This window comes from Drosophila innubila, chromosome X (genome assembly GCF_004354385.1).
Source record: "Drosophila innubila isolate TH190305 chromosome X, UK_Dinn_1.0, whole genome shotgun sequence".
Classification (NCBI taxonomy): Eukaryota; Metazoa; Arthropoda; class Insecta; order Diptera; family Drosophilidae; genus Drosophila; species Drosophila innubila.
In genome coordinates, this window is record NC_047626.1 from 16,409,225 (window position 1) to 16,434,053 (window position 24,829).

The following is a 24,829-nucleotide window of genomic DNA, read 5'->3' on the forward strand; positions in this document are numbered from 1 at the left end:
ATTTGTTCTTCTCAGCAAGTATCTGTGTTTGTGTGTGTGTGGTGCGTATGTGTGTGTTGTGTTCGTTTTCCTTTACTTTACTTTATTTGTATTTTTTTTGTATTGTTTTTTTTTATTTGTGTTTAACCCTTGTGTGTCGTTGTGCTAGTTGCGTATCTAATGGATACCAAATTGTTGTTGCGTTTGACACTTTGTCGACATTTGTTCATGGGAGAAAGACTGCAAAAAGCGCTATGAAAACTTCCATTATTATTAGTATGCACAATCTTGTATTAACACATAATTTCTCTATCTATCTTTGAACACATTTTTATTATTTATGCATAAATCCCTTTTAAAAGCTTGGCAACATGCAACATTAAGAAAAGGGTAACGTCAACAACCATAACTCAAGGAAATGGGAAAACCTTGAATTTCAGAATCAATCAGCTAGGAAATTATCACTGAAGTACTGCTATGTATATGCAACTAATAAAATTGATTCAAAATTTAAACATTGTCTGTTTAATTCGCAAGTTGACAAATTAATTTCTTTCTATAATATTAATTTAGTCAATTTGAATTGATTTTATCGTTTAATTTGTTTGCAAAAGTTCCAAAAATCGAATTTGGCATGTGTTGAATGCAATTAAATAAAGACAAAAATGCATATTTAATTAGCTCAGCGAGCATACAAATGCAAACACACACACCAACTTGGAAAGGGAGCTAAGAGCATTAATAATGACACTATAATTATTGTGCAATAAGTGCAAAGAAAACAACAAAAACAAAGAGCAATCAATCGCGCATTTGTCCCCACACATTCTACATTGTATATGTCTGTATGTGTGTGCCTTTTCTTTATGTGCGTATGTATTTGTGTGCGTGTGTGTGGCATATATTTTATTTATAGCAACGAGAGGCGGGCAATAGCAAATGGGTGGCGTTGAAACGGGCAGGGAGGGGTGGAGGTGTTGGGTAGATGTTGCTATGCGTGAGCCATTTCACTAACACCCACACATACATCGGCACACTCATAGACACCACGTTATGAGCAGCGGTAAACAAAAACAAAAAATGTAGCATACTTTCTTGCTTTGCCTTTTAACTACTCAATTAGCAAACGCATCCACACAAACAATCAAACAAGCAAACAAACAAACACATACATACAAATCCAAAGTCATATACATACAGTGTCTTCACTCTCTCTCTCTCTCTCCCCCTCTCTTCTGCCCTCTTCGCTTCCAACCACTTATTATCTTTCACTTGCCCTCCTGTTGCTGCCTTCGCTGCTGTGATTTCATGCTTGCTTACTCCGTCTCCCTCTCACATTCTAGCCCTGCTAGCACCTGCCATTGGCATTGACAGAGCCACATACAGAGAGATGGAGAGATGGGGAGATTGAGAGTGAGAGGTAAGAGAGGCTTTTACGCCCCGTAGCCACATAAACTACGCTTCGCTTTGGTATCATCACACAGCGTATCTCAAGCAGATTACGGACTCGAGAACCCGTATCCGCATCCGCATCCGGCACTGACCATGCCACCAAACGAAATAGCGGGGAGGGCGCTTCTGACGCTAAACATTGATAGGATGCCACGCGTTTGCTGCTTGCAACACAACAACACAGCGCACGTCGTCTATTGATTATTTCTATTTCTTCATTTCGCTGTTGTTGTCAGTTGTTGACATAGCTGCCACTGCCACTGCCACTACCTCTGCCACTACCTCTATCCCTACCTTGCAACACTGCCCCCATGTTCTTCCAGCCAGCTTATATTAAGTCCTGCCCTTGGCCAGGGCCAACACAGCCAGCCATTTACGCAAAGTGTATAAAAAAGAGGAGAGACAAGAGGAAAGCGTGAATGGGAGGTCACTGCGAGACCTAGACACTGAATTTAATGATGTGTATGTAATTATTTAACCAAAAATCGCGGCGAAATAAAAAAGAATAATAAACAATCACAGCTCGTTACCCAGAAAACGATTTATTAATATAAAAAATTGCACTTTTTTAAGGAAATAAAAATTTGCTCCTTTTTTAACGAAATTTTTGTCTATATATTTTAAAATATTGTACATTTGTTGCCCGTAAAAAACCCATGGATTCATTCATTAAGTTATATCGAATTAAAGCAATCGTCAACACGGTGGGCTCAACATTTAATATGGGAAAATCATGGTCATGGTAATGTAATTATCATTGAATAATTATTTAACTTGGTTATATTATATTGTATTAAATTAAATTCATTTAAAAAGATATTAAATACATTTTAAATAAATAAATTTTTTTTATTATTTGTGACGTGAAATATTTTTTGTGGGCCTAGCAGAATAAGGCAGTTAAGATAATTTCGATAATTGCAGAACATGGAGTTTAAGCCTAGTCACTCCAGAAAGTATGCTATAGAATTATGGCATCAAATTTTAAGTAAAGTTTACTTTTGCAACCGAATTGCGTCTTGATTTTCAAAATATTAACAATTTTCCTCGTTATTTCTAATCTGTTTTATTTCTAAGGAAAACTAATGAAAAACAGCATGCGAAATACCAAGAATAAAAGGCAACTGGATAGTAGTTCTGCTTAAGGGTCTATTGCGTCCTGCTGCTTTGCTGTTGGCCGGGGAAACACAGTGAAATGCAAAGGTCAAAGGTGGCATAGATGCAATAACAAAATACCAGGAATCGCCAATGTAGAAAACTATGAAGCTATAGCGTCGTGGCAACCAAGCTGGCTAAAAGACTGTTCAAGAGAGGAGGGAGAGAAGAGGAAGTGGGATAACTTATGAAATGCCATCAACAGAGTGCGGAATAAAACCGCAAAATCGTGAAATAAGCAAACAGTTAAAACCGCACTATTGCACACACACGCACACACTTATATACAATGATACATATAGGGATATTTGGTATATGTAGATTTATATAGACACAACCGGCTCCAGGGACTGCGTCATTTGCTTTCTCTCTCTCTCTCTCATGTCGCTCTTTTATTTTTTTTTTCACCCAAATGCTGGTGTCTTTTTTTTTTGACATAACTATAATTTTGATGGTCTGTTTATTTACAAAACATACAAAAACAGATAATTTCATCTGTATTAAACAACAGCAACAACAAAACCTTTGTTGATTAATATTGCAACATCGTATTGAATTATATCAAAATAAATAGCAAGAAAAAATCATTGACGATTTGCATTATGTATAACATTTTTTTATTATGCATTATTCATTAAAATTCTGATTTTGTTTAATATTCAATTCAGTTCAACTCTCACCTCTGCAGGCATTACTAATAATCCCTGTTTTATATGCAAACACACACAACACATGCATGCATAAACCATCTCAATTCTGTGGCATAATCCGAACAAATCAACACAAACAACTATTGCAACTGTTGTGCAAAACAAAAAATAAAAAAGAGAATACAAAACAAAAAACCTTTCAAAACTCGAAACACCTGTTGTCAAGAGAAAGCAAGATAAAAGAAGCTTTATATACCCAGTAATGCAAGTTACTAACACAGCGGGATGCATGACAATTTCACATAGTGCATGGAATCTAGTCAGTCAAAGTCCAAAATTCATTGTTCATAAAATTGAGATGGGAAATTTGTTTAAATCCTTACTTATAGACTATTTTCTATAGGGATGACTATCTTTGGTTTCTGGTTTAATGTCAGCTCAGTTCTCATTTTATTTTGGTATGTTAGTTGGAATATTAAGGTTTTTTTGAGCCCGTTTCAAAAACATTCATTTATAAGGAGTATTTTTTTTCCTCTTGGGATTTTTTACTTTCTTTTACACTTTCAAAAGGTGTTATGATTTTTGCCTAGCAATTTTTAATCCTTAAAGGCAGCATGGAAAAACCCATAAAGTAAAAAAGACCATAAAGTACGAAGAGCTGAGTGAACATTTAATTAAAAGTTTTATTTGTTTTTCTTTTTTAAGATATCTCAACTATACACATTCTTCTTTATATTAAATAATAAAACCTAAGTGTTAAAACTGCTGCAGGAATCAATAAATAAGTAGACTGATCTATTTACTAATATTTTTTGAGACCCAAATTATCGGTTAACATAACTAAGCTATCAAGATTATAAAATGCTATAACTATACTATAGATATAAATACTAACCAATATTTAAAGCTTATTTTATATACTTTAAAAAGAATAAGATATTATATTAAAACAGAATTTTTTGGCAAATTATGCTGTTCTTATTAATTGGTAGTTTCGAATCTGTATTACTGTCAAAAGATGAATATTCTACAAGGGTATAGAATCTTCTTACCTTTTCAATATTGTACTTCTCCAGGGCTTGTGTCGCACAATCAACAGCATCCTGTTGCATCTCCTCGCTCATATCAGCATTCTTGATGACGGCTTTGCGATCAGACATTTTTATAGAGTTTTTGTTTGATTTGTGATTTCTTTAGATGTGGTTTTCTGAGCTGGTTGTGCTGTTGCAAAAGGATGTTCCTTTAAGACTGAAATGAGAAATTGAAAATTGCACTCTGCGTAGTGCATTTGGACTGCATTAGTTCAATGTAGCATCCACAATAATTGAAGGGAAAAACGAGACGAGAAGTAATTAATAAGAGACGCACATCACATCACAACACATCAACAACAACAGAATGCAACAGTGGCTGTCGTTGCAATCAAAAGCTTAATAAAGTTAGTTCCTCACAAACACACGACACACACACACACACACACGCACACATACACGCGCGCGCGTATACATGACGCAAGCGCAGTTACCCAAAAAATCGCTGCATACTTTTGTGGGCGAGCGACAATGCGAAACGCTCGCAATTTAATTATAAACGACAACAGCGCGCAACGTCGCAACGTTGCAAATCAAATATCAGGGCAGCATCAGAAGCAGAAACAGCAACAGCAGCCGCAACAGTGTGGCAACAACACACACTGACACCCAAACACAGATACAGACGCAGAGAGACAAACACAAACATCAATTAGCTATAAATGAGTGAAGAGCAAAAGCAGAAGCAGCAACCGAAGCACAAATCATGCTGCAAGAGAGAGAACAGTACATGGCCTTGGCAACAACAACTTCTGCTGCTGTGTGTGTGTGTGTGTCTGTGTGTGAGGCAGCTACAGAAAACTGCAGCCAATTCAAATTCAATGCAGCAACACCGGACTGAATATTACGTGGGCTCAATATTTTGTTTTTGTTTCTTTATTATTCCCCTTATTGTTGTTATTGTCATCGATAGTGTGTTGTTTTTGTTTTTATTATTCCTGTTGTTGGTGTTGTTTTTGTTGTTGCCGAACCATGGCTTTTTAGTGAATGCAATTCAAAGAGCGAGAAAAGCGATTGCTGCAAGCAAAGTAAACACGAATTCAATGCAATTTTAACATGTAAAAATGCGTTAGTCGAGTGTGCACGACTAAGAAATATCCAGTGTTTAGGCCGTAACACATAACGTAAACAAAACTCAAAGTTAATGCTGCTTTTAATTCGAATATTTTGTATTTGACACGCAAAATTAAAAAAAAATTTATTTTTGCATTTAGTTCTTGCAAGGACGAAAATTATGTTTTAAGGGCAATTGTTCCGCTGATTCTATGAAATTACGAAAGTCCTGATCCTAGCAACAGTTCTGATACCAATCATATCAGGATCGGACTAAAAACACTCTACTTATAATAACATGATTTTTAAACTGAAAAAGCGAGGACCAGGAATTGATTTTAGACCTATAGTTTCTCAGTGAAAACATCTTAGAATTAACCGTAGATTAAGAAATTGGGTAACCGTTTTTCGATTTTTTTGGACCCAAACAATACTATACTTGTTCCACACACTTACTAAAAATGAATATACCCTTTTTGAACATTTCGGCACAGGGTACAAAAATGCATTCAGATGCTCACACCCCCAACACACAGACAGACTAACTATGATAGAAAGGAAGAGGTATAGAGAAAACCCGGATAACCAGGACCTACGGCCGGGCTGTAAACATGGCAACCGAGCAAATCATCTTGCCCCCATCGACAGTTCCACCCACTCCCCTACCAAATAGACGGAGATCTCCCCGCTGAGTATATATGTGTGTGTGTGTGTGTGTGTGTGTGCTTGTATCCCTGCTGTGTATGCGTGTGTCTTTATGGAAGCCTGAGCAACCCATACAAAATGAATTTATATATTTTTATTTCTTTCAACTCTATCTTTCATTTTTATTCCCAGAATTGGCCATCTGTTTTGTGCAATGAAACAACGAAGCTGATTAACTTATTTCTTTCTACGCAATCTGTAATATGAGCACTAATTGGATGAAAATGCGTCTTAATTTTACGACTTTCGCAAGAGACCATGGCCAAGTGCATCATAGGACTTTAAGCATTCTTTAAGCAATCAGATAACAAATTCCCCTTTTAAATATGATGTTGCCAATAGCGAAAAGTCGAGACAAGTGAAAAACACTTGATGTCAATCACAATTAAACTTAGAATGCAGAATCTGTTACAGATCTATGTTGAATGCATGTGCAAGATTTCTCGTCTAGTTAAATACCAGAATATTTTAATTTATTTAACTTTAAAGAGATTTCCAAAAGTGCTATAAATTAAGGATACTGAATTTTACTACAAGCCTATAATTTAATGCCAAGAGCTTGCAGAGATCGAAAATTATCGTGAATATTCATAAAACAGGCCTGCATTAAGAAAATTCTGAGAATATCTATAATTTCTATGAATTCAAATCGCTCAATTAATTAACAAAATATTTTGTTCAATATAATATTAATTTAAGTAATACAGTGTAACTTATTTATTTACTTACATACTTTGAATCTTTGAAAACTGACTTTTTAAATTTGGGTTAAGAATTTAATTGACTTAAATATCACTCACAACTCTGATAACAAAAAAAAAAACATATGTATTTGTTCTTCATAGGAAAAATATATAAAAAAAATTTTTTAAATATATCACTAATAAATTATTAACAAACAGCACTAACGATTCAACATTATAGATTTTATACCTATTGCAGTCTGAGCAAGTTGGTAAACTATCAAGTTATTTGTGATACAATTGGGGAAAATCGAAATAATAGAGCCGGAAACGTTGCTAATAGATTGCTGACTAACTGAGTAACTGACTCATTGACAGTGACTTGGTGAGGAGTAGGTCGATTAAAAAATATGAAAAGTGAACATATAACACACATATGTACTATGTACATAGAAATAAAGCTTTTTATATCCTGCCCAACTCTCTCCCTCTCTCTTTCTCTTTCTCTCTCTCTTTCTCTCTCTCACTCTCTCTTTCTATCGCATCACAGTCGCATTCTACGCTTGGTCATTCTCCTACTTTCTCTGTCTATCTATCGGTGTGTCGAACTATTACTCGCTATGTTGATAAATTTATGGAAATTCATTTAAGCGCAAAAAGGATGCAGCAATCGGCTGGCAGGAGGCAGCATTATGAGCTTGTAACAATGGAGATGGACGGAAAAGTGGGGGATAGAATGGAGAAGGGAGGAGGATGTGCTGATTAAGTCAATTAGAAATGCATTGACAGTTGGACAAACGGAGACAGCTTGTTGCTTGCAGAGAGTGAATGAGAGAAAAGCTCGAGCAGCAAATGATTTACCTATGCCAGTGTGTGTGAGTGTGTGTGTGTCTATGCATGGAATGACAGATGACAGTTGACAGTTAGCAAGTTATTTTAGCCAGCTTCAGAGCTAAATTGAAGGCTTACTTTTTGCAAAGCTATAAAATAATAATAATAATGAGTAAAGAAATCCAACTTATTATTATTATTTTCTTTAATCTATTATTTTATAGAAACTGGTTTTCTGCCACCTTTATTGGCAATTTACTTATTTTGTTTACGTAGCAATGACACAGCCAATAAATAGGCAACGATTCAATGATCAAATGAAAGAGATGGGAGGGCAAAAGGAAACGCCAGAGAGCGAGAGAGAATGACAGAATGCTCAGCTGTTCAAGCAACAGCATTGACTGTTATATTTGTGTGTGTGTGTGTGTCTGTGTGTGTACATACTCCCACGACAATCAACATACCAAATCTGTTGCTAGAAAGCTCCAAGCTGCAATCTTCATAATTACCTCTCAAGGCATGCTCATAAATTAAGCACCAGATTAGGCAAAAACAAAAATATACAAATCCCAAATAACAAATGACGTCAACTTGAAAACTTGAAACCTTTCATTTGATTCTCAAATCAGACACAATAGAGTTTCGGCCAGTGAATAACAAAATCTTATAATGCGTGGGCAAGTGTAGGCGGCGTCAACGTCAACGTCAGCGTCAACGTCGACGTCAACTGCGACTGCGACTGAGCTCGTTGCAGTTTAGTCGACAGCTACAGTGGCTGACAGCTTAATTGACCTACTACATATTTAGCTATGTTTTGTTTTTATTGCTTTATTCAGATATTATGTATATTACAAAATTAAATAAAAATATTATAATGTTATTTGAACATTTATTAACAAAGCTGCGTTTAAAGTTTATTTTTATCTCCTTCCTGTTAAAAGATAAATTCATTTAATGTTAAAAGTATGTAAGAGTAATGGGTCAAATAAGCTGACAGTCACTGTATTTGGGAATGTTTTCGGCAATTATTTTGCCCACACACACACACATGCATACAAGCATACATACGGCAATTTATTGCACAACTTCATTTAGAACTTTTTCTCAGCAGCAAACAATTCACTCACCTTAGTTATTGTTATACCCTGTACCCATTCGAAATGAGTAAAAAAAAAACAGGGTATAATGATGAAATTCATCCGCATGCAACCATAATTAAACACAAGTTGCAATGTCTGACAACTGTCAACTGGCTACAGGGTATCAACGTGTCGAGCATACTCTAAAACTCGCTTGTCTTCGGGGAGTTGCGCGAGATCATTTTTGCCGCGTGCCAAGGCAAAAGTTGCAGCTTTTGTGCCTATGAATGTTTTCTATGCAATGTTTTTTGTTTTTTAGCGGCCTTGCTGCTAATTCAACAGCTGTCGACTAATTAAACCAAATTTGAATAATCTCAGCTAAATAAATCCGCAAAATACTCTCAGCCCTAACCTATTACACCGAATGTATAAGTAGCTGCGTGTGCCTTAGTGTTAGTGTAAATGGCCCTGTGAGTGCGCGCGTGTGTGTGTGTGTGTGTAAGCTCCTTTTTGGCAATTTTAAATTGAATACAAAAAAAGAGAATATTTTGACACCGCCGCGTTTGCACTTTGGAATAGAAACATGAACAAAAATTAACAAAATATCGTTGGCACACAATTATAGAAATCTGTTTATAAATTAAACTATTTGTTAATCTAAATAACCGTGTTTACCGCTAAGCGCACTTGTCGTGACTATATTGAAAAAAAAACACACTTCGATTTGGGAACGCACTCCGTTCTGAGCTGTTTGCTTGCCTGTGTCAAACTGTTTCGATCGAAATCGCTGCCGACAGTCGAGAAGTCTACAAATGCCTTTAGTGTTGTTGGCGACATGCGAAATAGTCGTCTCCCATTGGTTGAGCTGAGGCCGCGTCTGGCAGGCCGCTTCTGGCAGGCCGCGTCTGGCAAGAGTACATAGGTACTTGTACCGAGTACTTTCAGAGTAACGAATACTTTATGGGTAATTTTTTAAAATGATCCAGGTCTGACAACAGTGTATAAGTACTGATACCGAATACTTTCAGAGAAACGAGTATTTTAGTGGTAACTTTTTTAAATGATCCAGGTGTTAAGGCAGCAGGGCTGTCAACTTCCAAAAAATAGATGATTTTTTTTATTCAGCAAAATCGTTAAATTAAAAATAGACAACATTTCTGAAATCAATTTTTTTTTATTTATTTATTAAAAATGTATTCATTGTCTAATTCGTTGAAATCCTTATCAGTACATCAGTATTGTGCAAATTTGGAAAAGGTATTTTTCGTGCACATCATAGCTGTGTCAGCATTTGTTATTTGACCACGCCACGGATCCCGATATGTTTGCTTACTCAATTTCAATTACCAAAGGATCAATTTAAAGTGATGACACTTTGCTGGGAATTCGATATGTTTATATAACAGCGTATCAAAACAAAACCAACCGATATAACGCCCTTAAGGAAGCTTTTACCACAGAAAAATCTAACAGTTGGGCTCGAATATAAAGACGTAAAAGCCCGCGTATCATAAACGGCGATTTTTTTTGACAGAAAGGTGGTAACTTTGGCTTAAAATTGATTAAATATCATTTTTCCACCACATAAAACTCAACAGTTCAAATCTTAAAAGTGGCATGCAGAATTTTCAAATACTTGCAAGCCGCCAATGCGGCAATATATTTTCATTTTTAATAAATAGTTAATTATTTTTAGTTAATTTATCAAAAAAATAAAAGTTTGATATGAGCAATTTGACAATTAGACTTCAACTTACCGGTCTTTTGCTTATGACCATTCAAATATAACATAATTAAAATCGATTTAATCTATTTATAGTCGAGTCGGTTCACAGTAGTTAATATTTAGAAAACATATCGCACAAAAAAATATCGCCCAAAAATATATCATCACAAAAATAGATCTATCGATATATCGATGATTTGTCCTATGCGTGTGCTGTTTCATTGCTGTGTGTGTGTATTTCAAAGATGGCGCGCACTGCCTTCGACGTACAACGGGACTTTGCGCTGAGCAGCGGATTGCGCTCTGAAATAATTTGGGACTCGTGGGTGATGAATAAATCGGATATGTATACATATATAAATTGTCACACTAATTCAATGCTGTTTGCAGTCTGTCGCCGGAACAGTCGGATGTGCTAAAACTGAAGATTGCGAACATAATCTGTGAGAGCAACGTGAAGAATCCCAATTTGTTGGCCAAGCAGCGTCAGCAACTCTTTGATAATGTGTGGAAACAACGTATATATACAAATCGAACACTACTCTCCACAATTGTGTATGTGCTGGTGAGCAGTGAGAGGGATTCCCAGCTGGCACTGCAGTCCACCAGTTTCAGCTGCCATCCCGTGATAAGGACGCGCAAGTGCCTGAGGGGCGAGGGGGAGGGAGAGGGAGAGAACAGCGAGGGTTGCTGCATGATCTTCATCGATGAGGAGGGACGTGTCTATGGCAACTGGCAGCAGTATGTGCGGAATAATGCACTGCCCAAGGGCACGATGATTGCACCCAAACAAGGCGTCTATACATTCAGCGGGGATGAGGTGCAGCTAACGGTGCAAGCGACTCCTTCGACGTGGATCAAACAGAAGATTCTAAGTGCCGGCGACAGCATTGCGACTGTGGGTGGACTGGTGGCCACTGTGCCCGTGGCTGCAACTTTGGCTCTGCCCGTGGCAGCGCCGATTCTCATTGCCGCCACCGTTGTGGGCGTGTCTACGGCAGCCTATAGCACCCTTCGATCCGCCACGCGGCTCATCGATCGTCGCTGGCATTCGCAGAGCACCTCGTTGCGGGATCGGGAGGCGCGCAGCAGCTGGCTGGGCGTGGCTGGAGGCGTTGTCGGTCTGGGCGCCACGGGAGCCACCACAGCCATCAGTGTGCTGGGCAGTAAAACCAGTCTGGCAACGCAGCTGGCTGTGAAGGGCATTAATGTGTCTTCCATTGTCGTCTCCGGCACCGGCGTCATCAATGGCGTCTATGACCTGTACTTGAAGATTAGCGATGATCAATCGCTGACCAGCTTTGATATGCTACAGATTGCCTCCAGCCTCCTGATATTCACGCACTCGGTGAACAATCTGCGCATTGCCGCCAAGGTGACCAACGGTTCCAGTTTGCGCCGTGCTCTGCGTCATCAGACCCGCAAGGTCTTGAATCGCATCTCGCAGGAATCCTCCAAGCTACACAGCGGTGATTCCGCAGCAACGGGAGCCAAGAAGTTCAAGTTTGACATTGTGCGCACTCTTAACGATATTCCGATCAAGGAGACGCTCCTCAGCCTTCACAAGATTCACTCTCATCTGGCACAGGGTGCCACATTTCTGGGCGCTGTGGGAGCAGCTGGTCTGTTGCCCAGTTTCATTATTCCCGGCGCCGGCGGAGAGATGCGTTTAAATGTGTCCGAGCTGAGCACTCAGTTTGGCCTCAAGTTTGTCCAGCAGATCGGCAACTTGGCCAGCTTCATGGATGTGCTCGATGGCATGACGAGATACTTGAGTGACCAGGCGACGCAGTTGCTCCTGCAACTGACCCGTACATTTGTGGAACAGAATGTGGACGGCATTGATCGCAAATTGAACACATTTGTATCCACCGAACTGGTGCTCTATCGCATCCTGATGCACTGCATCACCAACTATGAGCACTGTACCATCGACTTCCTCGAGCAACGTCGTCAGGACATCCTGGACATCGTCTCCAAGTACTTTGAATCTCTACAGCCAGCTCCAATCAAGCTAAAGAACTGCCGCAAACTCAAGTGCTCCACATGCAAAGGAGTCTATTATATAAGTACTTTGTAATGCCTAAACAGGTGAAAGTCCAACTGAATTGTCATGCGTTTTATCATGTACTCTGTAATGCCTAAACAGTTGAAAATCTAACTTTATTGTCATTAACAAATTATACATATAATGTCACTATATAAGTACTCTGTAATGCCTAAACAGGTGAAAATTTAACTGAATTGTCTTGCGTTTTATCATGTACTCTGTAATGCCTAAACAGGTGAATTGTCATGCGTTTTATCAGGAGATAGTTTTCTTTAACATATACATACATATAACGTCAAACATTTACTATATAATTATCTGTAATGCCCAAAAAGCTGAAAATATAACTGTATTATGCGTTTTATCATGTGATTGTGATTGAAATAAAAACAAGTAAATCATAAACCGTCTAATATATATTTGTAAAGTAGCTTGTAATGCCTATTTTTTATGATTTTGTTTAAGTGAGTATAACTAATTGACAAATAAATTTACCTCAGATGTACAAATATTTGTTAATTGTTTTTAGAAAAACATAAAATTCCCAAATGAAATAAAACATACTAAAAAATAACAGCACATTCGGCCATGCAAACGCAACAGGTTGCACCTTGTGTGTGTGACACCCTGTAACTGACAGGGTGTAATAGTAAGTATTTTGAGAACAGTTGAAAGAGTGAAATGGAAATGAAAGCTCTGAAGACAATGGGCCTAAGATGCGTTTTCATGGCCGAAATTCACAAAAGAGAATTTATCTTCTGTCCATGTATAAATGTGTTTGCGTGTGTGTGATAAGGTGTATTGATTATGGTGTAGGAGCGTCAATTAGATTTCAGAAATATTTATCCATGAAGGCGTTAGTCTTATTTCGGACCTGTTCATTTTCGTGGCGCTCCAACGCATGCAACTTTTCAAAACCACCCAAATCGTCGATCATCACGCATAAATTCTCAATCCCCCCCAATTTAAGACAGACTCCAAAGAGATTGGAAATTCCTCCGAGAACCACTTGAATGGTGTTGGGATCTGTGGCAGCTAGCAAGTCAAGGAACGGCTTCATTAACTTGTACTCGCGAAACATTTCCACAATCTGATCAGCTGTACCCGATGAGGTGGCATTTGTTACGGCCCAAGCTGCCTCCTTTTGAGCATTTGCTCCTCCCTTGTCCAGCACATGGCGTATCTGGTGAAAGATGCCCGAGTCCAGTACAGCACTCATCTGTTCCCGAGTGCCGCACGTTATGTTGCTCAGAATCCATGCAGCCTCCTTGACAATGATGTGATGCGAGTGCTGCAGCAATTTGCCAAGTGTGGGTAAAACACCGCAATCGATCACCGCATCGGTCTGTTGATAAAAAATATTAATACATCGATATCGATACTTATTTTTTGCGACAATATAAGCGATATTATTTTGCAGACGATAATATCAGTATCGATATGATTATGCAATGTTATCGTACGCTATTTGTAACCGTTTTTCGTAAAACATATCGACTAAAATATGTATTTTGACCAAATCGATAGTATTAAATGCAGGGATCGCAAAGATTAATAATTTCAATTAATTTCAATTCTCTTTCGATAAATTTATGTAATTATTTTATTCATTAATTAAATTTCAATTTTTATTTAAAAATCATAATCAGGGGTGCCACAGAAAACGAAACCAACCGAAAGGCTCTCAAATCTCCATACATTTTTAGGAGATTTTCGGTTGGTTTCGATTTTTGTGGCTCCCCTGAATGTAACTCTTATTTTCAGTTTATAAAACGAAAATCAGAAGCAAAATTTTTTTTAAATTTTGGTAATAAAAATCTAAACTAGCTTTTAAAACAAAAATGTAATGTAAAAATCTAAGAACATTCACGATGTGTGGTTCAATACGTTTTATATAATATGTCCTTAAAGTCCACATATAAGCACAATAAAATTTCCAATTATTTTTAATTTTTTTGATTTTAAAAATAATAGTGAAAAATTAGAGTTGTTTTAATTTTTATTTATAAATTAAATATACAATTTATACTAAAATATTTAAATTAATGTTAATAATTAAAAATAATTTTTTTAATAAACAAAAAATCAATTTGTATATCTTAACTTATTTAATAAAAATTTATAGTTGATTAAATTATATTAAATGTTTAATGGAATCAATACTCATATCGAAATCTAAGCTATATTAATATACCTATTAAGAATACCTATGTATCTACAATTGGCATTTGAGAGATTAACTTACTGACCTGCCGATCTGTTCCGGAAACGATGTTGCCAATGCATCGTAAGGCTGACACAATGACGCGAGAATTACTACACGTATCGAGGAGATACACCAGTCTTGGCACCGCATCCGTATCAAGCACTGCTTGAATAAGGTTGTCGGACTTCACCACATTAGCTAAGATCCAACAGGCCTTGGACTGCACCTTAGATTCCTCACCTATCAGCAGTTGCGACAGCACTGGCAGCATCCGCTTGACCTGCTCAAAAGGCGGCAATGGATCCTCGCACAAAATCGATATCAACCAGACAATAGTGCGTGGAAAAGAGATGGGCATATCATCGCCCATTAAAGGCAGAATCTTATCGATAACATTGTGCTGAATGACAATGTCACGTTCTTCATTACCATTGGCAGCGATGTTTGCCAGTGCCCACACGACTTGCTTAGCGACCTCGAAGGACTCTGTCGGCAGCAGGGCAATCAAATTCGGCACTGCATTTTGATCGATGACGTAGCGCGTTTGCTCTACTGAGCCAGCAGCGATGTTGGTCAATAACCAAGCGGCCTCCAATTGCAGCGCGGTGCTGTCCAAAAGCAATAAGAATCGTTTACATTTAAATCTATTTGTATTTATTATTATCTGAAGATCGATTCTTTTGAAAAATCGATTTTTTTATCTCGTGAATGCTCCCATTAAGTGATGTAAAAGCATCGATTTTTTAGTATACCGTTGTTTTTAGATCAATAAGTGTGTCATATTTTGGATGAGATTATATAAATGTAATGAATAAAATATAATTAAATAAATTATATAGAATATATTGAACGAAAATGCAAACGAAATGTAATGGATTAAAACTAACTAAATAAAACATAAAAAATATCAAATGACGACAGTTTTAAACTGAGCTATTTTGAATCGATTTAAGTGTATAAAATCGAATAGTATCGATTCGCGAAAGAATTTAAAAATCCTTGACTTACTTTTTTGTATTTTGAAGGAAGCGTATGCTTATGGGCACAATACCATATCCGATCATCAGATCAATGGGTGCAGCTCCTTTGTGACTAATCTTCTTGCGGGCCTGCTGCATGCCCAAGAACTGGTACTCCTCATTTTCGCTGTGAATGGCAATTACAATCTCATCCATCGACAACTCCACCAGCGACTGGGTGTTGTCCTCCTCGAGGGGCGATGATAGATCTTCATCAATGAAGCTGCGACGCTGGAACAATCGATTCTCCTTTATCGATTTGCGTAGTTCAATGATCACCTCGTGGGGACGAGCGCGCGAAAATGGCTCCTGAATGGTAAAAAAAAAAAACAAAACAACCGACCACGATCAAAAGTGAGATAAAATAAAAACAAAGCATCGATGTTTATAAATTTGTGTGCGCGCCATTTTAAAAATCAATAACATAAGCCAAAAGCGGCGACGAAAAGTTTTCTGCTTCTCTTTACTGCACCTTTTATTTTATGAATTTAGACCTATCAGAACGTTTTCTAGTTTACACCATACGGGCCTTATGCTTGATTATTTGTCCCCCAACAAATTGCATGATGCAATGATCTTTGTCGATAATTCGAAATTCGCATTGACCTCTTGCAGCTCTATCGCAACTTACCTTCTTGATCAGAATTTTACCATTGCAACCAATTTCTTCCGACTTATCCATATTTATAAAATATTTTTATATTTTCTTCTGATAATTTAAAAGATGTTGTTTCTCGTACAATTCACAACTGTAAATAATATTGAAATGCTGAAACGGAGATTAAGACTGAGGTCAAGGCCTACTTCGATTGCAACAATTTTCGACCTGAAATTTTAAACAAACGGTGTCCAAAGTAGGCTAAGAAAATACTTTTTCCTATCACATGTGCTACGAAAGTTTGTTTATGGCCTACTTTATCATTATTTTTAACTCATGTTATTAGTATTTAATTCATTCATTTACAGTATTTTAATTTAAAGTATTTAATCAATCGTCTATTTTTATAATTTTCGTCAACTTATTTCTTATAAAATTTTTTCCTGAAACCGAAACAATTTCAATTTATTACGATATTAGGGGTTGATTAAATGCTGAAACTTAAGGTAACTTAAGGTTTAAATATTGAAATTTTCGAGTAACACCAGGGCAGATTCTTTGCATCAAAATCGATTTTTGGCGAACAAAATTTATTTGATCGATTAATAGCGTTTCCAAATTGTTTTGAATTGAAACAAGAATGGTGATAAAATATCCAGAGGTACATACAAAGGTAGTCATCGATACTTATTCAAAGCAGTGCTGCCAACTTTTTAGAGGAAAAGATAGCTGTTTCTGACTGGAAATCATTTCAGTGTGCACTTTTGCATAGTTTAAAAAATAAATAGCGTAACACACATGAATATATATTTAAAATATCCAAATTTCCGACAAATGTATATTTTTAAATTTTTCTTGCAATCGAACTTTAAAAGTAGTCAAAACTAACTATAAAATAGCTAAGCTGGCAACAGTGATGCTGGTAGTCGTTATTGATATGTGTTCAAATGAACATATTTCGATAGCTCGAAAAAATATACGCAATGCAGCACTGTTGCCGTTTATTTGAAAATTTAGCTTTTTTAGGTAATAAAAATCTAGCCAGATCGGAAACTTTTGCTAGGTGGCAACTTATTATTTTTTTCTGAAAGCAGGCAGCACTGGCAGAAGCAGCACCAGAAGAAGCAGCAGCAGAAGTAGCAGGTAGTAGAAATAGAAACAGCAACCGCGAGCCGCGTTTTAATCAATTAAAAGTCGGGCGAGTGAAAAAAATGCAGCCGCTGGCTGCCAGCAGCAGCCATCGCCGTCGCCGTTGCCTCTCTGCTGTCTCTGGATGTGGTTGTGATTCTAGAAGAAGTGGATACGGACGTGGGTGGTATCCAGTGTCAAGCGAGCAAAAATTGTAAAACGCAAGCGCAAACAAACAAGCATAAGCGAAGAAGCAAAGCAAAGAAAATAGCAAAGCAACAACTGCAAACTGCAAACTACAAACAGCAAAGACAAAGTTCAGGGTCATGGTCAGGCAGCTGTTGTGTTGAGTTTTTGTTGTTTTATTTTTGTTGTTATTTTTGTTCGAAGTTCGAACCGGACAGGACAAGAAGCTGCTTGCTACAACCCAGACAACATGTCTAGCGAATCATCAACAGAAAGCGACAGCGAACTTTACGATCCACTCGCCGATGAACTCCACAATGTGCAGCTGGTGAAGCATGTGACGCGGGAGAACATCGATGCACTCAATGCCAAGTTTGCCAATCTCCAGGAGCCACCAGCCATGTACTTAACAGGTGGGCAAAACACACACACACACACACCCATCCATCTTATCAATAAGCTCTCATTATACCCTTAAAGAGGGTATTTTACTTGTGTCACGAAAAGTGTAAAGCATTAAACACTGTTTAATAGAGAGCATCGATTTTTTCAAAAAAAAAATGGTAACCCAATTTCGTAATCCACGATCAATTCTAAGAAGTCCTTGCATGGACGAAAATTATGTTTTAAGATCAACTGGTCATTTGATTCTATAAAACTTCAAAAGTCCTGATTCTAACAAGAGTTTTTATACCAATAAGCTTTGCTAATAATAACATTCTGAAAATTTTAAAATAATACATTTTTCAACTCAAAAAGCGACGACCAGGAATTGATTTACGAACTATAGTTTCTTCTTCTTGAAAACACATTAAAATTGATCGTAGATTATGAATTTGGGCTACCATTCTGCAATTGTTTGTAATCCTAATCATATCGATAAACCGAGTCTATCTTTCTGTCCATCTGTTTTTAAATGTTCTTTATGAAATTTGCTACACATCTTTGGAATCAAACGGATCGGATCACTATATAAAAAATAACTAAGTCAAAAATCCAACTTTTATATGAATTTATAATTTCAAACGTAGTGTATTTATTATAGTCTCATACATCCGGATCAAATTTCAAATCGGATCCCTATATACTATAACTTCCATAGAAATGATCTGTTGTAAGTCAAATTTTTATATGAAAACCTTGGCTGTCTCCTGAGATATCTCAACAACCTTTCTCACGTATTGTGTATTTGGTAATGTCCATAATATTCTGATTAAATTTGTTTCAAATCAGACCACTATTTATAATATAGTGTTGCTGTAAAAGTGATTAGTTTCAAATGGAAGAGCATCAGTTGTTTATTCATTATCTTTTCAACGCTTAATATATTTTCTAGAATACCAAGAGCTGACCTCGAAACTTCACTTGCTGGAGGCCAAGGAGCATGAGCTGATGGAGCAATTGAATGCACTGCAACAGGATGAGGAGTGTCAGAGTCAGAGTGAAGTTCAACAGCAGCAACATGATCAAACGGATCAGCCGCATTATCAAAATCAAACGCAAATCTTGCAACAACAGCGTCAATTGACGCGACATCATGTCCACGAGCTGAGCGACAGTTTAATCTCGAGCTCAGGCTTTGGTTCGGGCACGGCGAGTCAATGTGGCACATTGACCAGACAACCGAAGGTTCTTCTGCGTGCCCATTTACCCAATCAACAGCGCACATCCGTCGAAGTCGTTGCCGGGACACGACTCTGCGATGCATTGATGAAGGCGCTCAAGCTGCGACAGCTGGAGCCATCGATGTGCGAGGTGAGCACAACGCCTCATAGTGGACGACATATCATTCCGTGGAACACGGACATTGGCACATTGCATGTGGAGGAGATCTATGTCCGGCTGTTGGATAAATTCCCATTGGGTCCGCACATCAAGCATCAGTTTATACGCAAAACGTTCTTCTCCTTGGTGTTTTGTGAGGGATGTCGACGTCTCCTATTCACGGGCTTCTATTGCAGTCAATGCAACTTTCGTTTCCATCAGAGATGCGTCGGCTGGGTGCCATTATTGTGTCAGCCCTTCTCCGTTGACAGCTACTATGAGCGTTTGCTCTCATCCTATCCAGAGAATTCGGTTGGTATGCCCGTTACGGGTCGCGGCAATGCCGTTCGCTTCAATGTGAGTAGCAGCCGCCGATGCAGCAGCAGCGGCAGCAGCATCACAACAGCAACAACAACAGCCACAAGCAGCTCTAAACCTTCTGCCAACCGACAGGGCCGACCTCCACGCATCAGCCAAGACGATCGATCCAATTCCGCGCCCAATGTTTGCATCAACAACATCCGACCCCTCACAACGGAAACGCAGCGCAGTCTCATCATGCAGGCCAGGCCACCATTGCCAGTGAGTACCCTTTCCCTTTCCTCACCTACTATTATATTTGACACTTAGACCCAGGCATTCAAATCGTAATCGAAACTGTAACCGCAACCGTAACTGAAACCCTAAGCCCTAGAAAACGAAACCAACCTAAAATCTCACAAAAATGTATGGAGTTTTGGAGGATTTTCGGATAATTTCGCTTTCTGTATAACCCCTGATTATATCGAAATCGATAAACCGAAATTATTCAAAACGAAATAGCCGATTCGTAACCGATTCATGTAAAACTGTTAGTTTCAGATCAATCAAGAATTAGATTCAATTATGTTGTTAAGGTGTAATCATCGCTTATCAAACTAATATAGATTTAAAATATAAATATTGATCTTATTAAACACATCATTTTTGAAATCAAAGAATTTTTGTTTTTACCAGTAGTTTAAAACCGAAATTTAAAAAAAAAAAAAGAAAAAAAAAACAGTAACCGTTACGAAATCGATAAACACCAAAATACAAACATAAGCGAAACCCTAACTAAAACCGATATTCGATTCGGTTTGATACCCTGACTTAAACCCATTTTATAAATTTCTATTTAAACAACTTTATGATATTGTCAAGTCAAACGAATAGAATGTATTTAGAAATAATAAATCCAGATAGATAGAATATCTTTGCCGAAGATTTCATAGCTGGACTTAAACTTTTCTAAGACATCTATATAGTATGTACAGCTTAACACCAAATGCTGATTTCTGCTTTGCATTTCTTCCTACTTCTGTATTATCCTCCAAAAAGGAACTAGGAAAAGGAAAATTCAGAAAATTGTAATCGCTCAATAATTTCATAAGAGAAATAATCAAAGCTACTTTTTCCTTAATATTACTAGTGCTACAAGGTTATCTTATTTTCAAAGAGTAAAAAATTAATTTATCTATATATTTAACACAGGACATTTTACTATTATAATTGTTTTTATATTTAATTTTTTTAAATATATTTTTGGTAAGTAATTTGGTTTTTTTAAATTGTATCCTTTATCCTGCCTTTATTTATGTGTTTTTTTTTTTTAATTGTTTTTGGAAATTCACATGAGGTACTTATTCGCTCCTTTTTCTTGCAGCATCCCTGCACGGATCACTCCAACTCGACACAGTCCTCGCCAACCAGCACATTGAAGCATAATCGACCACGTGCTCGATCCGCTGATGAAAGCAACAAGAATCTGTTATCGCGTGATGCCAAGAATTCTGAGGAGAATTGGGTAAGTCTATCACTCAATTTAACTAAAGTAAGTTCAGATAACAAGAGCTATTCCTTTTTAAATTGACAGAACATCCAAGCGGAGGAAATATTGATTGGTCCACTGATTGGATCGGGTTCCTTTGGCACCGTCTATCGTGCCCATTGGCATGGTTCCGTGGCAGTGAAAACGTTGAAGGTGAAGACACCAAGTCCAGCACAGTTGCAGGCATTCAAGAACGAGGTGGCCATGTTGAAGAAAACACGCCATTGTAATATACTGCTGTTCATGGGATGCGTATCGAAGCCATCGCTGGCCATTGTCACCCAATGGTGTGAGGGCAGCAGTCTCTATAAGCATGTTCACGTCAGCGAGACGAAATTCAAGCTCAACACACTCATCGACATTGGCAGGCAGGTGGCACAGGGCATGGACTATCTCCATGCCAAGAATATCATACACAGGTGAGATCTACAGCAAGATGATATATTGTTAGAAGTGGGCAACATATTTCGAATTATTAAAGAAGAGTATGATTTATAAATGCAGAATGAATTTAGAGGCCAAACTAAGATCAAAATGACATTTCGCTTGAAAATCGGTTTAGTTTTGACAAAGTTGTGATGGATTAATGTTGCTCATGCCTCTGATCTAGCAACTTTACAAGTCAAAATATTTCTTAATATTGACATGATTTTTTACAAAAAAATGAAAGGCCTCAGAATCAACTTTAAAGTGCCGTTTTATTCTAATTTTCTTATGAGGAGTTGATTAAAAGTGAAAACTTGAGATTTAAAATTTTGAATTTTCAAAATTTCAAAGGGGGTACCCTTACCATCAATATCGAATTCTATCAAAAAATTATTTTTTTTTTAAAGTTAATAAAATTAAAATGCAGAATGAATTTAGAGGCCAAACCATGATCAAAATGACATTTCGCTTGAAAATCGGTTTAGTTTTGACAAAGTTATGACGGATTGAAGTTGCTCATGCCTCTGATCTAGCAACTTTACAAGTCAAAATATTTCTTAATTTTGACATGATTTTTTACAAAAAAATGAAAGGCCTCAGAATCAACTTTGAAGTGCCGTTTTATACTAATTACGCTATAAGGAGTTGATTAAAAGTAAAAACTTGAGATTTAAAATTTTGAATTTTCAAAATTTCAAAGGGGGTACCCTTACCATCAATATCGAATTCTATCAAAAAATTATTTTTTTTTTAAATTAATAAAATTTAAATGCAGAATGAATTTAAAGGCCAAACCATGATCAAAATGACATTCCACTTGAAAATCGGTTTAGTTTTGACAAAGTTATGACGGATTGAAGTTGTCAGACATTGGATCTAGTAACTTTTCAAGTCGAAATTTTTGTTCAATTTCGCATGAAAATGAAACGTCCCAGAACCAAGTTTTAAGTGTTGTTTTATACTAATTATGATATAAGGAGTTCATTAAAAGTGAAAACTTGAGATTTAAAATTTTCAATATCAATAGTATGTCTTTTATTTTTACTTGTAAATATTTATGTTAAAAACTGAATTGAAACTCTTGCTCCTGCTCGTTTTAGGGATCTTAAGACGAACAACATTTTCTTGCACGAGGATCTGTCTGTGAAGATTGGGGACTTTGGTTTGGCCACGGCCAAGACACGTTGGTCTGGCGAAAAGCAGGCGAATCAACCGACCGGAAGCATTTTATGGATGGCACCGGAAGTGATACGCATGCAGGAACTGAATCCCTATTCATTTCAATCAGATGTCTATGCCTTTGGCATTGTCATGTACGAACTGTTGGCCGAGTGTCTGCCATATCGCAATATTAGCAACAAGGATCAGATATTGTTTATGGTCGGACGTGGTCTGTTGCGTCCGGACATGAGTCAGGTGCGCTCGGATGCGCCACAGGCGCTGAAACGTCTCGCCGAGGATTGCATCAAATACAATCCCAAAGAGCGACCATTGTTCCGGCCGCTGTTGAACATGCTGGAGAATATGCTCCGGACGCTGCCCAAGATTCATCGCAGCGCCAGCGAGCCAAATTTAACCCAATCCCAGCTGCAAAACGATGATTTTCTCTATATGTGCCCCAGTCCCAAGACACCGGTGAACTATAATAACTTTCAGTTCTACAATAGTGCCGGAAATATCTAAAAGATACAGAGGAGCTGGTGGAGATTACATGGAGACGAAGGAGAATGATGATGATAAGGTGGAGAAGGAGGAGGCTGTACCTGTACTTACCCCATTGATAAGGGAGGATGCTTTTCAAAATTTTATGTTCTTGTTTCTTTTTCTTTCACGTAAAAGCAAACAAGTCAGAGCGAGATAGAGAGCTGTGAATCAAGGCGAGACAGTTCCGTGTGTTGCGCTCTCTCTTTCTAACGCAAGTGCTCCTTCAAAGTGCATTTCTGTTATCAAAAACAACAACTACAACAACTGAAAATAATAACTATTACTGTAAACTAAATCGCGCATATGTACATACATTTAAATATATACACACACACACACAGACATATACACCAACAAAAACATTACATACACATACATACATACGTTAGGCATCTACTAAACTAGCTGATCGATAAATTACAATTATAAACAAAACAAAAATATACTACTTATTACTATAACAATGAACGTGTTTTCTTTATTACATTACATTACATATTTATTTTCGGCATTAATTCAAATGTGTTTGCTAAACATAACGACTGGCAATGGCCAACACTTTTGTGTAATCGGCACCCTTTGATAACGTCTTCTCCTTGAGGATGGTACGCAGCACAGTGGGTATCGGCACATGGATGCGTGTGCCCAACGGACTGCCATTGTCATCGATGAGCACCAAATTGTTGCTATCGAATTGCGGTTGCTTCAGTCGCTGCTTCTGCTTGAGGCCAACGAGAATACCCTTCTTCATTTGTCCCTTGATGGCCACAAGCACTTTGTCGCCAATTAGGCCAACGCCACGTTTGTTGTACACATGTATGCAGCGGGGTGGACGACCTTCAGCCATTGCACGCTTCCCAAGATCACTGTTATCCACGACCCGCAGTCGGGCCAATTTCCGTATCTCACAGCAGACCGGCGTTGTGTGTACCTGACATCTGGTGTTGGAGGCGACTGCCAAGCTGATGGGTGCCGTCGTGTTGGCGAGCAGTGTCACATTGCTGGCTCTGGTGATGTTTCTCAACAGGATTTGTGCCATTTTGGTCCAAAGGCTCCGTCGTTTTCCTGCCTCGGATTTCTTCAACACAACAAATGCAATTATACAATATCTATCGATATATGGAGAGCACGTTCACACCTGCTATCGATAAGTTATACTTGTGCACGTTAGTCAACCGTGACGTCACTATTGACTTAGCAGTATAATTTAAATTTGTTATTTTAAAGTAACTTTAAATATTATATGGTAATCTGGAGAGAACAGAACGTGTAGAATGATGACAACAACCAGCTGTTCGAGCACACATAAATAAAAGATAGCTTATTTCAAATAATTTCAAACTGGCGGCAAATCACATTTCATTTTTTGCTGCAGCCATTGTTGCCAGCTTTTCAGGGCCGAAAAAAAGCTGACTTGGCACACTGGATATCGATATTTGCTTGAAGTATCGATGTGCAGCGTTGCTCTCAGCTAATTTGGCGCCATATCAAATTT

At 37.7% G+C, this 24,829-nt stretch overlaps 5 protein-coding genes across 10 annotated transcripts in view; 2 read left to right on the forward strand and 3 right to left on the reverse strand.

Annotated features, from left to right (window-relative positions):
• LOC117792779 (dynein light chain 1, cytoplasmic) overlaps positions 1-9,526 on the reverse strand; it is a 13,195-nt gene extending 3,669 nt beyond the window's left edge. The window contains exons 1-2 of one of the 3 annotated variants that reach the window (XM_034633054.1): positions 9,397-9,526; positions 4,289-4,484 (exon numbers count right to left, since the gene is read on the reverse strand). In XM_034633054.1, coding sequence (XP_034488945.1) covers positions 4,289-4,396 — 108 coding nt within the window. In that variant the 5' untranslated portion in view covers positions 4,397-4,484; positions 9,397-9,526. Of the gene's footprint in view, positions 1-4,288; positions 4,485-9,353 lie in introns of all 3 variants that reach the window. The other 2 variants (XM_034633044.1, XM_034633061.1) reach the window with 2 other exon arrangements.
• A 1,093-nt stretch (positions 9,527-10,619) lies between these two features.
• LOC117793946 lies at positions 10,620-12,864 on the forward strand. 2 transcript variants are annotated; one of them, XM_034634407.1, is made up of 3 exons: positions 10,620-10,726; positions 10,795-12,689; positions 12,790-12,864. In XM_034634407.1, exons 1-2 carry the CDS (start codon positions 10,650-10,652, stop codon positions 12,482-12,484), a joined length of 1,767 nt encoding a protein of 588 aa, XP_034490298.1. In that variant the 5' UTR covers positions 10,620-10,649; the 3' UTR covers positions 12,485-12,689; positions 12,790-12,864. The 2 variants fall into 2 exon arrangements, with proteins under 2 accessions (XP_034490298.1, XP_034490299.1); XM_034634408.1 differs by having other exon boundaries at positions 10,795-12,631.
• Positions 12,865-13,065: 201 nt separating this feature from the next.
• On the reverse strand, positions 13,066-16,361 carry LOC117787451 (importin subunit alpha-like). The gene is made up of 4 exons (XM_034625989.1): positions 16,311-16,361; positions 15,669-15,988; positions 14,704-15,268; positions 13,066-13,799 (listed from the first exon to the last, which is right to left on the reverse strand). Exons 1-4 carry the CDS (start codon positions 16,359-16,361, stop codon positions 13,287-13,289), a joined length of 1,449 nt encoding a protein of 482 aa, XP_034481880.1. The 3' UTR covers positions 13,066-13,286.
• Positions 16,362-17,403: 1,042 nt separating this feature from the next.
• LOC117793652 (raf homolog serine/threonine-protein kinase Raf) lies at positions 17,404-23,798 on the forward strand. Of its 3 annotated transcripts, none has more exons than XM_034634033.1 (6): positions 17,404-18,004; positions 18,928-19,712; positions 19,809-19,937; positions 21,040-21,180; positions 21,250-21,623; positions 22,731-23,798. In XM_034634033.1, exons 1-6 carry the CDS (start codon positions 17,842-17,844, stop codon positions 23,311-23,313), a joined length of 2,175 nt encoding a protein of 724 aa, XP_034489924.1. In that variant the 5' UTR covers positions 17,404-17,841; the 3' UTR covers positions 23,314-23,798. The 3 variants fall into 3 exon arrangements, with proteins under 3 accessions (XP_034489924.1, XP_034489926.1, XP_034489923.1); XM_034634035.1 differs by having other exon boundaries at positions 18,928-19,667; XM_034634032.1 differs by having other exon boundaries at positions 18,928-19,937.
• Positions 23,790-24,431, reverse strand: LOC117793654 (39S ribosomal protein L14, mitochondrial). Its single transcript, XM_034634037.1, has one exon. It carries the CDS (start codon positions 24,371-24,373, stop codon positions 23,864-23,866), a length of 510 nt encoding a protein of 169 aa, XP_034489928.1. The 5' UTR covers positions 24,374-24,431; the 3' UTR covers positions 23,790-23,863.
• Between the last annotated feature and the right edge of the window lie 398 nt (positions 24,432-24,829).

Excerpts from the sequence above, each read along its gene's own strand:
- LOC117787451 (XM_034625989.1), bottom strand. The coding sequence starts at position 16,361 with ATGGATAAGTCGGAAGAAATTGGTTGCAATGGTAAAATTCTGATCAAG. Across the intron at positions 15,989-16,310 it reads GTAAAATTCTGATCAAGAAG|GAGCCATTTTCGCGCGCTCG; the intron begins GTAAGTTGCGAT and ends TTTACCATTCAG. Across the intron at positions 13,800-14,703 it reads TTTCCGGAACAGATCGGCAG|ACCGATGCGGTGATCGATTG; the intron begins GTCAGTAAGTTA and ends TTTTATCAACAG.
- LOC117793654 (XM_034634037.1), bottom strand. The coding sequence starts at position 24,373 with ATGGCACAAATCCTGTTGAGAAACATCACCAGAGCCAGCAATGTGACA.
- LOC117793652 (XM_034634032.1), top strand. The coding sequence starts at position 17,842 with ATGTCTAGCGAATCATCAACAGAAAGCGACAGCGAACTTTACGATCCA. Across the intron at positions 18,005-18,927 it reads ACCAGCCATGTACTTAACAG|AATACCAAGAGCTGACCTCG; the intron begins GTGGGCAAAACA and ends TATATTTTCTAG. Across the intron at positions 19,938-21,039 it reads AGGCCAGGCCACCATTGCCA|CATCCCTGCACGGATCACTC; the intron begins GTGAGTACCCTT and ends TTTTTCTTGCAG.
- LOC117793946 (XM_034634407.1), top strand. The coding sequence starts at position 10,650 with ATGGCGCGCACTGCCTTCGACGTACAACGGGACTTTGCGCTGAGCAGC. Across the intron at positions 10,727-10,794 it reads TCTGAAATAATTTGGGACTC|TCTGTCGCCGGAACAGTCGG; the intron begins GTGGGTGATGAA and ends TGCTGTTTGCAG.